This window comes from Ictalurus furcatus, chromosome 3, assembly GCF_023375685.1.
Source record: "Ictalurus furcatus strain D&B chromosome 3, Billie_1.0, whole genome shotgun sequence".
Taxonomy (NCBI): domain Eukaryota; kingdom Metazoa; phylum Chordata; class Actinopteri; order Siluriformes; family Ictaluridae; genus Ictalurus; species Ictalurus furcatus.
The window spans coordinates 36,876,400-36,895,115 of record NC_071257.1 but is presented as its reverse complement, the minus strand read 5'-3'; the positions used below and the strand labels follow the sequence as shown (position 1 = coordinate 36,895,115).

At 36.2% G+C, this 18,716-nt stretch overlaps 1 protein-coding gene across 1 annotated transcript; it reads right to left on the bottom strand.

Annotated features, from left to right (window-relative positions):
* Nucleotides 1-3,967: 3,967 nt before the first annotated feature.
* On the bottom strand, nt 3,968-14,667 carry ppa2 (inorganic pyrophosphatase 2). Its single transcript, XM_053622229.1, has 12 exons — nt 13,822-14,667; nt 12,422-12,486; nt 10,302-10,346; nt 9,986-10,039; nt 9,657-9,776; nt 9,476-9,562; nt 8,273-8,399; nt 8,066-8,193; nt 6,951-7,036; nt 6,785-6,854; nt 4,634-4,673; nt 3,968-4,483 (listed from the first exon to the last, which is right to left on the bottom strand). Exons 1-12 carry the CDS (start codon nt 14,060-14,062, stop codon nt 4,455-4,457), a joined length of 1,092 nt encoding a protein of 363 aa, XP_053478204.1. The 5' UTR covers nt 14,063-14,667; the 3' UTR covers nt 3,968-4,454.
* Nucleotides 14,668-18,716: the final 4,049 nt, after the last annotated feature.

The window sequence follows — 18,716 nt, the reverse complement described above, 5'->3', positions numbered from 1 at the left end:
ATAGATCAACAAGAGGTAAAAAGGTTAAGCTTTACTGGTTGACCCTCATGAAAAAAATATTTATTTATTGCATTGTTACTCGCACTGTTCTTCTTCTTTGGTGCTTCAGAACATCTGGATGTCCATTACTGGAAATATCTTTAATGGCTTTAATTTTACAGTTTTCACAACCTAAAGGTAAAATCCTGGTGTAAAACACTGATTGGTGGCTAATCATGTTCACGGTGCTAAGCGAAGAGCGTTTTGAATATACACTTTTTTGGTTTTAAAAAAAAAAACTTTGTTAGCATGTTACCTCTAAAGTACTAAGCAATTACTTTCATGATTGGTAGCAATTACAGGAACTTTTTTAGTTAGTGTTTTTTTAAAAGCACTTTTAATTATGAGGGTGTGATAGGTTCATCCTCTGGTAATTATTTTCAGGATTTCATTCAATTTCAGAAATCAAGAAAATCATGCAAAATTATTATTATTATTATTATTATTATTATTATTATTATTAATTTTTACATTTTAGAAGAGCATATATTCACCTGGTGCTTTTAAGGTTTCACAGCCCACTATATGTGTTTTATATTTACTGTATATTGAGCCATTTTCAAGATGAATTTTTGTTACCGTGATTTTTTTTAAAGCAAAGGAACAGGCGAAAGAATCCTGCGACGCAAAGGTCCGCTGTGAGTTTTAGAAACATATGCATCGGGTTTGGGTTTTTGTCTTTTTACAGTTTCATCATGTCCTTATTTAACAGGGTTAGCGCCACCTTTTGGTCATTTTCAGTTTCTAAGGCAGCTGGCTTGCTGTACAGGGGATCCTTTAATAACTGTAATCTAGATGTATCAAACAAAAGGTGAGATTTGTACAGTAAATTAATTCCTCTCTTTTTTTTCTAAAATGATTTTAGATTTTAGTACTGTAAAAGAGAGTTAAATTTCTTGTGGGTTATTTGTAAAATGGTGCTACTTATAGACCTGCTATAAATGTATAATGTGAGAATCTCTATGGGTGGTGAGAAGGTTTATGAATGATGTACAGAACCTATTTGTCATATACCTCAAAACATTTTTGGCAATAGGATTACTATACCAAGGTGTCTTCATTTTCTTTTTCCCATTTTTTCCTTCTGTATTCGAAACTGCGTATTTCACAGACATTTAGATCAGCGCAACGCTTTTCTCACTTGCTTTCATCACACTTGATCTACTCAAAAGCGTTACTTGAACTTCAAGCTTCAAATTTCTATATTAAAAAAAGAAAAGAAAATCAGGGATATTTCAGCTAATTTCACACATCAACTGTGTCGTCTCCTCTCGTTCAGGGATTAATTAATCCTGAATCCCGTGTATATAGCTGAAACACACAAAAAAAACCTAACTTTTTAAAATAAATAAATAAATAATTAAATACTGATTTAGCATTTTTTTGTACTTATGTTTTAGTCAATAGTTTGTAGAAGTACAATAATATGCACTGAGTTGACTAAAGGGAAAGTATGGCTCTGTTAAATACGTTTCTTCCCCCCCTGAAATTCCCAATTAACAAATTCAGACACACATCCTCGGTTCACGTGTATATACGTAAAAAGCGTATAAATTATTTATAACCACTAAACATGTATTTTAATGCATTTTATCTCCCGCTCTCAAAGTTAAATGTGACCAGGGCAAGAATCATTTTTCGGAAAGCACTTGAATTATTTTTCAGAATATTCTGAATTTAAATGAAAAACAAACAAACAAAACAAACAAACAAACAAACAAAACAAGGTCACTGTTATAAAATTAAGCAAGTTGTATATACGATGTCTTCAATACAAAAAGCACAAATGCTTTTTGAATTATTGTTTATTTCAAACCCAGATACTTTTTTCCAGAATATGGTTTAATTAACCTGTAGCTGTAAGCAGGTTTAGCCCTTTCAGCCACAAACACATATTTATTAACTGCAGATGATTTATTTAATAACACATCCCGGGAGAAACCGTGCGTGATATAGGTCAGGGGTATTCAACTAAAAAAGGTCCAGTTACATATGACCTGATAATAATGTAATTGTAATGTAAAAGCAAGTATTTTCTCAAAGACTGTGGAAATGATCATCAATATAAATGTTAAAAGTAGTAACGGTCAGGGTGTGATGAGCTAATTCATTTACATAAATACACAAGACGATGGATCTGATACAGAAGCAGCACTAGTTCATGATTTGAAAGACAAGTATCTCTGAACTTCAGCTATTTTAAATGTTTATCAGCTCTCCTGAAGCACTTTTTCAAGCACTTGGTTCAGTCCATTGCGATGCCTGATGACGCTCGATGTACCAGTGCGGTCCACTGGGATTATTTTTTTTCATTTAAAACTAGAAATAAAGCTAAATTTCTTGAATGTTTCAAAACAAAGAAAGTAAATGTTGAATATCTTGAATATTTAATATTCTGCACTCTTTCTAGCTCCCTATTTAAACATAAGAAAGTGTGATATTGACCATGCTAAGTACAAAAGATCAAATTTTCTTCATGTCTAATCTCTTCTACTGAAGCGTGTGATCAGACGACACTCAGATGGATTTGATATAAAATTGATCATAAGGTTTTATGCAAACTTTTAGCAGAGTTCGTGCAGCTTGAGTGCAAAAAATAAAAAAAAACGGGACATAGGAAATGCTAAGAAACTCCGAAATTCGTATAAAAATTAACAAATTCTGCTTTTCACTCAAGTCGTTGCTGAGATTATCATTTATAATGAAAACGTTTGTTAGAAAAGAATGAAAACAGAAAGCATTATCAGTAGCACTCTCAGACTTTTGGACCCCGGTGTGTGGGGACGTTTCATCACGATCATTACGCCTTGTTTGTTTTAGGAAAATTTGGTAACAGTAATTCCACCTGCTTTACGTATACAATTACCCTTCTACTGGCATTTTAATCACCATTCTGTTATTTGACATTTTATCTGCAATACAAATCAGACATGAACAGAGAAACCAAACCGATGTGTGATAAAATTCCTGGTTTAAGAAACATAAACATGGCTGAAAGGGTTAAACATCACGCAGACGACCGAAGCCTTCACGGTTAATAAACAATATAACGCTCCCTATGCAGGGTCCCTACTCCTGAGTGGATTAGATGTAGAGGTAGTATCCACGGTAACGATACAGTGTGTTGAATATTTCACACAATACACTATACACTGCAGGGTTCTGCATAGAACCTTTAACCCGTTTTCCCAGACGGACTAACAGAAGAACCTTCTCTGACTCCGATGGAGAGATCTGCAGCACCTGAGTCTTCTGTAGATGAGCGAATAGTTTTGTAAATAAATGTTAGATTTCTCAGTGTACAGAATCCAGCCTGATTAGCAGGATGATAGGAGAGAAGAATGAAATGATAAAATGTTAATTAGGTGATTGATTAGCGGGTGAAAAGCATAGCCATACTTGAAGACATGCTTGTTTTGTGTTGTTTGCGTTGCGAGTCAACTTTACTTGAAGGACTTTCATACTTTCTGGTTTGCAGAGTGCGCTACGCTAGCATGTGTTGGGGTTTTTTTTTGTTGTTTTTTTTTTAAAGTAGACACTAAATGGGTTAAAAAATTTTTAAGATTTCTGTCTCTGTCCTGTTTCCTTGTTACCTAAAAGTTTGGTATGCTTCAAAATTAAGGATGGATATGAATACTGTAAGTATTGTAATGTACTGAAGTACTGAATGCAGTTTATTTGAAAGCTGTTTATTATATCATTCCTGATGTTGCCGAGATGTGGGTGTTTTTAATAAAATTTATATTTATTTCCTGCATTTAAAATATTCTACTGTCTGTTTTTTTCATCTAATGTAATAATTCCACCAGCAACTACGAACGCCGTTTACCTTTAAAGAGGCATTTCACTTTCACCCTTTATTATTTGTCCACTTTTCCCTTCTACAAAAATGTTTAAAAATAAAAATAAATGAAACAATACTAAATAGTACATTTATAGTGTATTTATTTAGCAAAAATAAAAAGTTACACCCAAAATTACACCCATTTCATACATGTTGCATCTGAAAAATAAATATTCTCTTAATATGACGTGTATTTGAAAAAAAAAAATCTAAATGTAAAGTAAAGATGTTAATTTCAACACAAGTGCTCATGTTGATGATTGTGATTCCTTTCTCTGATGTCAGTAAATGTCTTTTTTAATGATATTTATAAACCAAATACAATTTTACAAATAATCCTGTTTTTTTTTCCCCAATCTGTCTTTTTTAGATATAAACCAAATTGGTTTTGGCACAAAATTCAGTTTGCTTATCTAAATTTATAACGTAGGTGATGAAATACTAAATCACTAATGAAAAGAATCTGATCTGTGTCCATTGGGAAATGGGAACATATTTCTAAATTTCTACAAATAAATACTGGTGTCAGTGTTTTGGGTGAGATTTGGGACGGAGCCCAAACCTTTCAGGGTCACTGGGACAGGAAATGCCATTTATCCACTGTGTGAGAAACATTCACAATTATTTACATGGTATATGGAAGAAAAGGCACAATAAATAAATAAATAAATATCTACATATATAAAATAATTTTTTTTATACTGAATTTATTACAAGGAAAATAAATAAACAAGTAAATATATATTTTACCTTCTGGAGGAAGTGGTAAAGCCTCTCCATACTCCGCAGCCTGCAATCACAACACCACAATCCCTCACACTGTTATTTACATTTTAAGTAGTGTCTGAAGGGCGGGACTAAACGGATAAAAAAAATAAGATCTTTAAACAAAATAATAATTTACACCGATCATCCTGTTCAAAAGTTTACACCCCCCTGGCTCTTAATGAACAGTATCGTGTTGCCTTCTGGAGCCTCAGTGAACGTTTGCACCTTGTGTAATAGTCGTGTACGAGTCCCTCAGTCATCCTCAGTGTGAAAAGATGGATCTCAACATCATAAATCCACTGCTGGAAAGAGCTCAAAGATGTAGAAGATGCTGGAAAAGTAAAGAATGTGCAGGACCTGGAGGATTTTTCTGAAGAACAATGGGCAGTTTAACTGCTCAGGACGAACATGGGACTCATGACCAACTCTCACAACACTTAAACACAGTCGCTGATCATCCAGGTAACGACACACGGGATTAAGAACCAAGGGTGTGTAAACTTTTGAACTGGTTTATTTGTGTAAATTCATTTATTATTGTGTCTTGTGGACTATATGTAAACATCTGGTATGTGAAATAGTTTATTCAGGACAGAACTAAATAAACAGCTAAACGCAGTTTTAATGATATCTCTCTCTTTTTTAAATGATTAACTATTTGCAGATTCTGCAAGGGGTGTGTAAATTTATGAGCACAACTGTATTTATATATATCTTCGTGTTCATCTTTTGTTATCTATTTCCTAACATAATATCTATTTCTATACACTAATTCAGAGTTTCAGAATAAATAAACAGAGTTCAGAGAACGGTGTGTATGTATTATAACGGTTATATATTAGGGATGCACCAAAATGACAATTCTTGGCCGAAGCCGAAACCGAATATAATGAAAAACTTGGCCGAAAGCCGAAGGCCGAACACGTTTTTTTGCGTTTTTTCCAGTTATTTTGCCATTTTTTTCACCACTGCATAAATAAAATAGTCAAAATGTGCTTTTTACTATTTTGTCTTGCTTTTCAAAGAAAAAAATCAATTACAAAAACTACAATTTCAAAATATTTATTTAACACTGAACATTTTTTTTCATTCCAGCAGGCATAGGCTACCAACAAGGCACACTATAACTTTAAATAAATAAATAAGTAAAATAAAAATATTTTGATGTGGTCATCTTTGAACCCCTTGAATACCCTATGTTAGTCCTGTAACTGACTGCTGAAAGAATGGAACACTCTGTAGACTACAACTAAAAAGTGCATTAAAAAGTGCATTGACAAGAGTGCAGAAAATGGTTCTATTCGGTTATACATGGCTGATTATATTGGGGATATATACCGCTTGCGTCCCTGTACACCTCGCCGAGTATTATAGTAGATATAGTATAGTTAGATACGTTGTTAATGTTATGGTCCTCGATAGATTTAGTTAGTTTAAACTATAGATTAGTTCATTTAGTCCCCGCTGGTTTTTCCGCTCCCAGTCCATAGTACTAGTTCATGTTTCTTGTTTTGTGTTGTGACCCTGTTTTCTGTGACCGCGACTCTGATTCCTGCTTTACCCCGTTTATGCCTGTTTGCCGACCGCCCGACCCACTGCCTGTCTTGACTACATTTTTTGGATTACGATTTGGACTTGTGTGCCTGCCCTTAAATAAATACGTCTTTATCTGCACCTGCTTCCGTACTCTACTCCCTTACGTCTCGCGAAACTCCAGAACAGAAACAAAACAAACGCACGTGTCCACAGTAAACAATGTCACGGTTGTCAACATCCGAAGAGCATGTAGCTCGTGCATGCGCAAGGTCGTGACATTCGCGCGTCTCACTCTGGTTGCTAGGCTATTTGGTCGCGTCATCAAACACGTCATTGGTCGGTCAAATTTATTCGGCCTTTTCACTTATTTTTCACTAATAATTTCGGTTGCCGAACATTCGGTGCATCCCTACTTATATTCCTCTTCCCAACATTACATATTATCTACATACCGTTTAAACGGTTTCACCCTGATGGAATGTTGGAGAATTTACATTCAGACTGACACCTAATGAGGTCATAACGAGAGTTCAGCGGCCAACCAATCAGCAGCACACACTCGCTATAAGCTCTATATGAACAGGTAGAACTACTCACAGCTCTCAGCACTGCAGCAGCATCGGCATCGCTGCACTGAAATGGGCTCTCACACACCGACCAGTTCTGACTGAGTAAACAATTCAACACAAAGTAAACATTTACACAACAATAAAGGATCATTTTTATCTTGTAATTAATTCAGTGTTGCCATGACGACGCTCACCACACGATCTCTCCACATGTCGTCTGTTTATGCACCAGAGCTTTCCAACAGCTGTGTGTGGATTTAATCACCTCCACAGCAAAGTCCTGTAACACACACAGCTCATCATTAACCATCTACATTTATTTACTTTATTAACATTTACTAATGTCATATATGCAGATTTCAAGTTCCAAGTTTGAATTACTACACACTACATACTGAATATAGTACTGAATTACATTTATTTAAACTTTTAATCCTGAACACATTTAAATAAGTTTTATCTGATAAGTTTAATTTGCACATAATGCACATGTTCCAATACTTTATTTATTTACACACTGATAAGGTTTTAAATGATCATTTTAAATCTTCTTGCTAAATGTGTACCATAAAACACATTTAAAAAATAATTCTCTAGTTTAGTTAAAAAATAAAAAAATATATATATATAAAAATATGATAGAAGTGTTTTAATATGCTCCTAAATTAATAACTCAGAAATGAACAGTTGTAGAGCAACATACACATGAAGTGTGAAAAAACTATTTATTTTTAAAATGGAAATATTTATCAACTAAGATTCCATAATAAAACTCTTAAAGTTTAAAAAAGATGTAAATTTACTGTCTATCTATCATACAGTATAAACAATATAATATAAACAGTACAAACAATGTAATATAAGCAGTACAAACAATATTGTTTACTGTATGATAGATAGAGAGTAAATTTACATCTTTTTTAAACTTTAAGAGGACAGCGGAGTTTACTCTTCCGTGTGGTTTCTCACTAACAAAAGACAAGCTTCATTTTTTTGTCTTATTAGCTTGAAGAGAGAGAATAGAGAGAGAGAGAATAGAGAGAGGAAAGAGAGAGAACAGAGAGAGAGAGGAAAGAGAGAGAATAAAGAGAGAGAGAGGAAAGAGAGAGAATGAAGAGAGACAGGAAAGAGAGAGAATGAAGAGTGGGATGGTGAGGGAACGAGTGTTTATAGCTGCTACAACGTAAGTGACATTAAATGTAACTGCAAATGGATAAAAACCATACGTGTCGTTCTTTAATAAATATAATTGTAATAGTTGGTACATTGCTGTGGTATAAAACATGTTATATCAGTAATGTTAACGTACCTTGTCCTTGAACTGTGCATTAAAGGCAAACTGGTTCTCGGGTTTCCCGTCAGGTATTTTATATCTCCTGAACCAATCTACCGTCGCCTCCAGATGACCGGGTCTGTTCACACGGACGTCCTCAATACCTGAAATAAAGCAGCGAATGAAGTAATCACACCCTGTCTCACACTGTGAGATTATTACACCGGCTATGTTTTAACTGACTGTGAAGTTTATTAGCGTCGGGATCGTCAGCGTTGATGGCGATAACTTTCCAGTCTGTCTCTCCTTCATCAATCAGGGCCAGAATCCCGAGCACCTTCACCTGGATCACCTGACCAGAGGAGCACACCTGCAACCACCACACACAATCAAAAAATACACACCTTTCAAAACTGGAAGAGTTTGCTAGAGTAGACATCTGGATAACAAACTATGCACATTTTCAAGATTAGATCGAGGAGAGTAATCTGATGAATTAAATTTATTTTCTCTAGGACAGTGTTCAACAATTATAAGCATTTGAAAAGTGAATATTTGAACTAGTGGTGGCACTATAGAGTTGGTCATAGAGGGCCCATAATTGGTACAGATACTATTCATGGTCATATGTATGAGTGTGCCAAATTTCATCATTTTCCTACTTACGGTTCATTGGGCTGCCATAGCCTCCCATTGGGGGAGGAATAATAATAATAAGAAGAAGAAAACTAACAGATACAATAGGTGCCTACACACCTTCGGTGCTTGGCTCCTAATTAAGTATTAAGTCACCAATAACACACAAATATTAACTAGCCAGCTAGGTGTAAATATGTGAATCTGGAATCATGTGTGAGGCGACACCTGAAACCTGGAAGACCCGCCCCTTCAACCCAGTCTCACATGCTCTCAACTTGGGCTCAATTCTTTGCTTTCTGTCAGTGTAATGTTTTTTATTATGGAACAAAATTTAAAGGTGAATGTTCAACTTAGCTAACATTAGACAAGCACATAGCTACCATCAGTTAAATATATTTATTAGGGATTCCAACAAAAAACGTCCGAAAATGGTGACAAGAGGCTCTTTCAGTACTGGACTTAAACTGTATCAATTTTTTTAAAACAAGTAAAATCACAAGCAGGGAAAAATCAATAGCAATAGCAATACTATATGCTAATGTTAACATTAATAATAAATACTTAAGGCTATTTAGCCAGGTAGCTTTGTGTTATGTCATTTTCTACATTAGCTAGTTATAACCAAGTCGTGAGATGTTTTCTGATTTCTAGCTAGCTTTGTTCTGTGACTCCATCTAGCACATTTAACAAATTTTAATAATGCACGGATGGCTGTTATTGTTGTTATTATTATTATTCATATATATATATATATATATATATATATATATATATATATATATATATATATATATATATATTTCTCACCCTGGTGCCGATGTCACACACATCTATGGGGTCGTTGTCTCCACAGCAGTTGGTGTCTTTATCTGTGTGATTGGGATCCTCCCAGGTCTGCTCCAACCCAAAAATAAAATGAATACCTGTATGAGCTTTTTCAAAATAAATTTGTATGACTGTATCGCTCCTCTGCAGTGATGTGACACACCTGCGGCAGAGCGCCGTAGTTCCAGATGTAGCCTTTATGTGGGAAAACGTTGGCCACATATCTCAGTTTGCCTTTCTTCACGTCCTGTTTAATGGGGTTTAGCGCTTCCTTCGTGGCTATCTGCAACCACCGAGCGTTTAAACCGCAACCTCATGAAATACCTACACTACAGAATCATTACAGCAGTGCATGTGTGCGATTTTAGACGTGAATTATCCTTATGTTACAGTTAAGCTGGAACATCATTTACATAGCTACCAAAATATTTACATTTACAACTCAATCAGTGATTTCTGCATTTGTCTGATTCGAAGTCAAACCACACACACCTCCATCTTGGCATTTGACCAGCGAGGAACCTCCACGACCATGTTGAAGAGAATCTGAAGCAGTTAACAAAAGAATTCAACATTTTTAACATCAGCAGAATTTCTGTAATTAGCAGCCTATAATATTACACAAAAATATGATGTCATTGTAAACATGCTAAACTAGTAACAGTGTGTGATGTTTGCTTCTGTCATTTTGTACTGGACCTAAAAGGTTAGTGGAGCTAACAGATAATGGAAGCTTATAGCCACAAAGACTGTGCACTGTTTTAATTCTAAGCAGAGTTTCAGAGACAGTCTAAAAGACAATAATCACCTCACTGTCAGAGCGTTTCTGTTTCTTCTTTAGTATTTCGTTCTCCTGGAAAATGAAAACAAATCCTTTAAATTTTAAGAATTACAGGCATAAAAACATACAATATTCTGTATTCCACGACATCAGGAATCACATATAATTTATCCCTCTGAAATTACTGGAACAGCAAGGCCAAATCTTTTGTTTTTGCTATACACATTTGGGTTTGAGATCAAAAGATGAATGTTTGACAATAGATCAGAATTTCAGCTTTCAGTTCCTGATATTTACATCTAGATGTGTTAAATAGTGTCAAACTTGGCACCTTTTGTTTGAACCCACCCATTTTTCAAGTAATCAGAAATACTGGAACATGTGACTGACAGGTGTTTCTTGTTACCCAGGTGTGTCATGTTAGATTAATTGGTTAAATAATAAATAGCTCTGAACATCTACTCTTTGTTTGAGTCCTGGGTTTCACCTGTGCAGACTGTGTTTGTTGTTAAAAAGGATAAACCAACATGAGAGAGCTATCTGTGGGAGAAAAGCACGCCATTTTGAAGCTGAGAAAAGAGCAAAAAATCTATGAGGCACTGCACAAACACTGGGTAAAGCCAATACAACAATCTGGAATGTCCTGAAAAAGAAAGAAACCGCTGATGTACTGAGGAACAGACACCGAATGGGTCGACCAAGGAAAACAACAACAGCTGATGACAGAAACATTGTGAGAGCTGTGAAGAAAACCCCAAAAACAACAGACAGTGATGTCAACAACATCCTCCACATGGCAGGGTGAAGGTCTCACAATCCACCTTTGGAAGAATACAGAGATGATCCACAAAAGTTCTAGAACCAAGATGAACCTCTACCAAAGTGATGGAAAGACCAAAGTGTGGAGAAAGAAAGGATCTGCTCATGATCCAGAACATACAAGCTCATCTGTGAAACATGGTGGAGGTAGAATCATGGCTTGGGCTTGCATGGCTGCTTCTGGAACATTCTCACTAATCTTTATTGATGATGAACTCGTGAAGGTAGCAGCAGAACAAATTCAGAAGTTTACAGGAACATTTTATCTGCAGATTTACAAAGAAATGCATCCAAATTAATCAGGAGGAACTTCATCATGCAGCAAGACAACGATCCAAAACACACTTCCACCTCAACACAGGACTTCATCAGGGGGAAAAGTGGAAGGTTTTAGACTGGACAAGTCAATCACCAGACCTTCACCCAACTGATCAGCATTTCACCTCCTGAAGAGGAGATTGAAGAGAGAAACCCCCCGAAACAAACAACTACTGAAAGAAGCTGCAGTAAAAGTGTCTCAGGCTTGATGCAGTTATTGCAAACAAGGGATATACAACCAAATATTATGTTGTTTATTTTAATACTACCTGGTCCAATACTTTTGCTCACCTAAAAAGTAGGTGATCTGCCACCAAAGGTGCCATGTTCTATGTTGTTTAACACGTCTAGATGTAAATATCAGGCAATGAAAGCTGAAAATTTTGATCAATCTTCATCTCATATTCAACTTTTGATCTCAAACCCCCTCGAAATTGAAAACATTTTCAGTGTATAGCAAAAGTAAAAGAACTGGCCTTGCAGTTCCGGTACTTTCAGAGGGGACTGTATGTTTTCGCAGCTATAAACAGTCAGTCCCTCACCAGCCTCTCTTTTTTCTCTTTCTTGAAGTTAAAAAGACGAATAACGCAGCTTGTCATTATACCAAGAAACCGCAAAGTGCGGATCAACACTCCTTGGTCCTGAAGATGTCAGAAAAGTTACAGCTTTACCTCTGACTGTTAGCGCTGACACTGGAGACTCCTTCCATACATGCTAAATGTGTTAAACATTTAAAGCTTAACTGAGTTATCAAGTTACCTATTTTTCTTTGTTAAACAATCTTTTAAAACGATAACGTATTAGAATGAGCGTGTTAATATAAACCTTTGACTTGCAGCTGCACTACTGTCAGGACTGCTGTTACAGAACATTAATCAACACCTTTTATCACACCATCGGAATCCAGAATTCAACAGCGCTGTGGTATAAAAGACATGTAATTGAGTCACTTGATATTTTCATGACCAGGTATAACAGTGCATTATACATCACTGTCGATCAGAACCAACCTTTTGCTCAGGTGCGTAGAGTGGGATGTCGTGGAACGGAGAAATGTATTTCCCATGTGAGGTTTCTGTCGAGTAACAAGAATGAAATATAAAAAAATAAAGCACATGAGTGTACTCTATCTAGCAGTAAGTCCATGATTTGTGCATTTTAGTGTTAGGAAGAATGTGTAAAAGCATTTTTGTGTTTTTTGTGGAAAACTACTCGAATTGGCAAAATCGCAATTGCATAAAATCGTTTTCTGCAGTGATGTTTGTTGGTAAATGAGACCTTTGAGCTGTATTCATGTTCGACGCACGTGAAGCGATGACAGCTTTAGCTGAACGCGCGTAGTGATGACGTAACGTGACGCATCTCGGCCCAAATCTGTGGAAATTTTTGCTGAGAAATTGCAAGCTCCCGCGAATATTTAACTTGGTTTTTGCGTTGATCTCTGTGATCGCAAAATCCTGCAGAGACTGATTAATTTGTAGATGAATTTCGCTTGTTTTATTATTAGTTCCTGAGGAGACAGAATATGATCGGGGCTCTCCACTCCTACAAAACACACAGAGCAGAAATTTTGGTTTAATACCTGGAAGAACACTTTTTATTCAAGTGGAACCTTAAGCAGTAGTTCCACCTCATCGTCATTCCACGTCTTCGTGTGGAACCTTTGGCCGTGTTGGTGTTTTTTCACATTTCTCTTCGGCTCAATACTCAGCTCTTAACACCTTTAAGTGTTTTATGTACCAGTTTAGATGTACTATCACTGGCCAGGTGTGTTAATGTGTGTTTTCAAATCATTTTTTCAGAACTATCTGCATGTGTGTCGATGGGGCCTGATGGGGCCTGATCTAACCCTCACTAACTCCTTCACTTTTAGGAACATTTAACACATTTAACACATTCATTTTATCCTAATGGACAACTTGTTCATGAGCTTAGGAGTTAAATAATGTGACAGAAAAGCAGCTTTACTTGATTTAATTTCATTATCGAGTCAAGTTATCTTACTTCCATCGATTTTTTTGTTTCTTTAATTAAATATTAGTTTAATTTATTTAAGCAGTGGTTCTACGTCATGCGATTTCTTTGTGTATTTTAATCATCACATTCACTGCCACATTAACTTGCTCCATAGCCACTGGATACGTAGTGCGCATGCGCGAAAGAGGACCGTGAGGACGTAAGCACGCTCCGGTTACGAAGGCGTTGTTTACATCAACTAAAATCATTTTTAAAAATAACGCGCACACTTTAAATGAGAGGATTATCATTGAGACAAGTGAAAATGTTTATTTCGAGTTTATCTTGTGTAGCCCAAATTCACAGCCCGAGTGTAAACTTCCTGAATAGATGAGCTAAGACAGCTAGCTTTTGCTTTGTGGACGCGGCTAACGGCTAATCTGAGGTAACTTACTAAAATAAATCCGGAAGTCAGGTGAGTTCGGGCGGCCTCTCTCTTCCATCATGTAATGAGACATTTTTCTGTAAAAGACGGCCTTGGAGAAACTCTCCCGGGTGTGTGGAGGGTGATGAGGGAGGAATGAAGGCCAGCAGCCCGCAACCGAGCGTAAGAGCAAGCGCATCATTTTAGCTTCAGCTCCGGGCCGCTCGGTTCCTCCTGCTTCCGCGGAAACGCCTCCAACTTCAGCCGCCATCGAGCTCCATCCGTTAGGCCACAGTGCCACCTGGCAGCCCGCTCACACACCACACACTACTCACTGTACACACCTCACACACTGTATACACTGTACACACTGCAGGCTGGGAATGAAAGCTTAATTAATGCTGAGTCCTTTATCAGTATCATTTTATGAGAGTATAACTATTTTGGCTTGACAAAGGCAGCATAGTGTTTTTCATCATCTTCTTCTTCTTCTTCTTCTTCTTCTTCTTCTTCTTCTTATTATTATAATATTCAAAAACTTCTACTGTTTTCACAGGTCACAAATTTCACAAAAAGCTTTCACACAATTTCTGCCTTTCTCTATATAGATGTACTGAAGATAATTCCTTAGCAACAACCTAGCAACACTTGGGATCATGTAGAAATTAGAAACAACATAGCAACACTTAATACCCTAGCAACCCACTTGAATATAATACAACCACGTAGCAACCCTGCTGAAAAAAGAACCCCAAAACAATAGAAACCTTAGTAGAATTTCTATTGGTTTTAATGGAAACTCTAATGGTCCCTGTGGGTCTCTACTGGTAATTTGTTGCCTTCTATTGGTGGCATGTTATGTCTAGTGGATACCATTAAGGATCAGTAATGGTTTCAGTGTTTAACAGCTGATGGCTTGTAATGGTATTTGTAGTGGAAGCCATTAGAGATTATGTGCCATTTCTATTGTTTTTCCCCATCGGCAACCAAACACCGCAACAACCAACTGAGGTAGCAAAGCAGCCACCAAGTAACACCCTAGCAACCAACTGGAAAATCATAGTAACACCCTAGCATTCAATTGTGTTAGCATGTCAACCACCTGGAATAGCATAGCAACAATTGATCTTTTTAATCTTTAAAAATGTTTCCCTTTATATATTATAAACTTTCAGCCTTTACACTTAATATCAATGACAAAAAAAACACTATAATATCATCCATGAACTTTAACCTTCTGATTAAATTTTTTTTCTTACGTTCATTTATTTATTTATTTAAAAAAAACACTTTTACTTCAGTATGATGTAATATAGTGTTTAACGACTCGAGAAACGCAGAATCAAATAATTTTTTCTATCAATTTAATCCGTCACATTGTGGGTTTAAGTAGTTAATAATAAGTAATTAATTGTATCTATTAAAACTATCCAGTTTGATCTATCTTAATTTGAATTCATATACACACAGGTGGTAAAAGTAGAGATAAACAGCACTTAAAGTCAGGATTGCCAGGTCTCAGCTACATTTTCAGCCCAACTAAGACTCAAAATCCTGAAACTAACCCAAAAAATCCAGGCATTGTAAAAAGGAAGAGACATTTTTCTTCTTTTTATCAGCCTTTGTGTGGGAAATGCACCATGGTGCATATGCATTCTGATTTGCAATATCTATAAAATAAATAATAAAACACCTGCATTTTTATCATTGACAGGTACAGGCATGATCCACTCCTGAATCCCCCTTTCCCTCTCCCAATCTTTACAATATATCTTATATCAGACATCATGGTGTACACTACAGACACTTACAGTCTTCACTTACATCTTGCCTTTGTGTGCGGAAACTGATTAGATTTTATTTAGATTATTTGCTTCAAAACATTAAGAGCCGTAATTTGCAATGCAACAATGAGTTATTTGTGCTTTTATGCAGAAAACTACTTGAATTGGCGAACTCACAATCGCACAGAATAGTTCTGCTCGGTCAGTCACAGTGATGTTTGTTGGTAAATGAGAGGTTTTAGCTGTACTTGTGTTCAACACACATGAATCGAAAAGGACTTTTGACTGAACGTGCGTCATGATGAGGGTTTCTTGGCCCAAACCTGCGGAAATTTTGGAAAACTGCTAGATCCACGCAATATTGTGGATATTCCTTGATTTTGTGTTAATTTCTGTGATGTTTTAGCAAAATACTACAAATTCCAGTCACCACTTGATTCTGTTGTAAGGTCTTGGCATTAAACGCAGACTCGTACGTATCTGGTGCTCTTAGAACCACACTTACCATAGTTAAATAGTGTTTGGTAATATTCATACTTTTCATTACAGTGACATTATTTTGTGATAAAATGTGCACTTTCCAAACAATCTGCTGTTCCATTTAAGAAGGAATAAAATAAAAACCTAGGAACTGATTGGAGTTGAATATTTCCAGTTTAAAAAAAAACTCTTCACTTTTAGTGACTAAAACTGCTGTATTTTTTCGTCAATTACATTTAGATTCTAACTATAAACAACCAAATCTCTAAAATACAGCTACAATTGCGCATTTTTTGCCTAAAGAGAAACAAAAATGAAATCAAAATCAGCTGTTAAAATAAAAATATATTTTCCCTTTCATCTCTTATGGCTTTGGTTTGCTTCTTTTAAAAACTTTTTCTTCAGTTGCCTAGCACCCATAATGTGTGGCCATTTATAGCAAGTGATATACAACGTGATTTGAAAGATGCTGGTTACATCAATTAATAAATTTTGCATTTGAAATACAAAGGATTTTAAAAGATTATTAAATGTTAAAATCATCCTCCAACAAGGAAAGCAAAAGGTAATGGGGGAAAAAAACAAAACTTGACATTCAGATTGTTTTTACAGTGCCCCTGAGTCCTGTGGTTCGTTTACTTGTTTGTTTACTGCTTTACCTGCTTTTGGGACTCCGGCTGCGTGTCATCCCAGTAAGCATGCTTCGAGTACGCATTTGTGTCTTCTGCATGTTACATAATTCTTTACATTTAAGGGTTCAGTGACTGACATGCCGTGGCTGAGAGAGAGAGCTGCCACAGGACGGTAGTATGCATCTATTCAAATGGACTGATGATCAGATTGTTTCTAGATGCTTTTGCTTGTTTTAAGCCGTAAATGATATCATACTATTGGCAGATTATTTTGTTTCCTTTTAGAAATAAACGCTTTAAAATAGAAAAATGATCGTAAGACACGGAATAACCAACAGAGCACCCCCCGCCCCACCACCCAACACACACACACACACACACACCACCACCAAATAATCAGAAATAGCAATTACCCCCCCCCCCAAATATTAATACCATGATTATTGGTGTTCTGAATAGATTGAGTTTGTAATAATAAATCTGATAAAAAAAAATTTAAGTTGCGCAACTTGGTAACGCCCAACAATGACCTCACAACACAACACTTCATTGATGTTGTTTGACTGGGAAAGCGCCGGTAGATTTGAAGAGGAAGATGAGGAGGAGCACTGCTCAGCATTTTGTATTGCTGGTCAGAGAGGGACAAAAAAACATATTCAGAATTTAATGAGGTTTATTTGGTCTGATTGTAAAAACTGTATTTAGATGTTCCCTTACCTGCATGGAGATGTTAAATCTCAGAATAAATGATAAGTTTTAATCAGTTACAGGGTGAATTCATTTGGACTGTTGTAAATTTTTTAGTTTTTGTTATTATAGTACTCCCACGCTTTATGGGCAAATGAATTCACCTGAGGTTTTCTTATTTCTAATGCAGTTCATCTGAAACACAAGCAGGGACCCTGTTTGTTAGTGGATGTCCTGCACTGTGGACTGTAACGAGTCGCTGCCTTCCTCAATTTTTAGCTGGGTTTGTGGGGTAATTAAGCTGTCCCCAGTTCCATGGTGCAAGTTTATCCAACCCTGTGACTCCTAGATAAGTGGACCTGCTGGTGATTCATCACCACCTCGGATGCAGAACCAGCAAACTATTTCATTGGACTCAAAAACATACTATAGCAGAGCTGATAAACACGTAAAAATAAAACGGGGAATAGTTCAGTAATTCTAGCTTTTGACAGACAGCACAGCTTCTGTAGCAGTTCATCCATTCACAAGCATTTATATAAATTATTTAGATGAAGAAGCTCATAGAACAGAAAACTAGCTTGGGTGAGAGACATTAGTTCAGAAAGGGGAGTTTTCACAGATTTTTCCATTTTATTTACCCTTTCCTTGGTCTGATTGAAGTGTGTAAACAGTTTGTTTAAAGAAAAGTTGACATTGAAAACAATTACGAGAATGAAACAGAGACGTATGGACAAAGAAGTACGTGTTTATTCATCCTCCATTAAATTCTGCTGAGTTAGTCAAAAGTGGTCAAATAAAGCCCCACTATCAATTAAAACAAACACTTGAAATTGTGTTATTTGTAGCCAGAAACTACTGGTTAGTTGGGTAACTATTATCAGTGGTCAAAAACAACCATTTTAAAGTTGAAAGAAAGGCACAATGGATAAGAAGCATGATCATTTACCCATGTGTTAGCATGGACTAGGCCTCATGTCTCATCTCCTGGGCCGGGCTCATGGCTTGATCCAACCAGGCTGCGGCTATAGAATATGTTAATAAAGTGAAATAAATATGTATAACTAACATTTAGAATTACTACTTAGAAGCATAATCTAATAATCAAAGAGATAAGCATAATCTATATGTATAATAAATATTTAGAAGCATAATCTAAAACCATGGAACACTTTTTAATAGAAAGTTATATTCTAAGTGTAAGCGTCAGCCCTTGTCGTGTGAAGACCGAGCTCGTGTAAAGACCTGCGAGTCTACCTGCGTGAGTCCACCGAGCAAGGACACCAACAAAGACACCACACGTGCTGCTAAGTATACTTTTTTTCTCCCTTTATTCCTCTTG

Excerpts from the sequence above, each read along its gene's own strand:
- ppa2 (XM_053622229.1), bottom strand. The coding sequence starts at position 14,062 with ATGGCGGCTGAAGTTGGAGGCGTTTCCGCGGAAGCAGGAGGAACCGAG. Across the intron at positions 6,855-6,950 it reads ACATGTGGAGAGATCGTGTG|TCAGAACTGGTCGGTGTGTG; the intron begins GTGAGCGTCGTC and ends TTGTTTACTCAG. Across the intron at positions 4,674-6,784 it reads CTGCTGCAGTGCTGAGAGCT|GCTGCGGAGTATGGAGAGGC; the intron begins GTGAGTAGTTCT and ends TTGTGATTGCAG.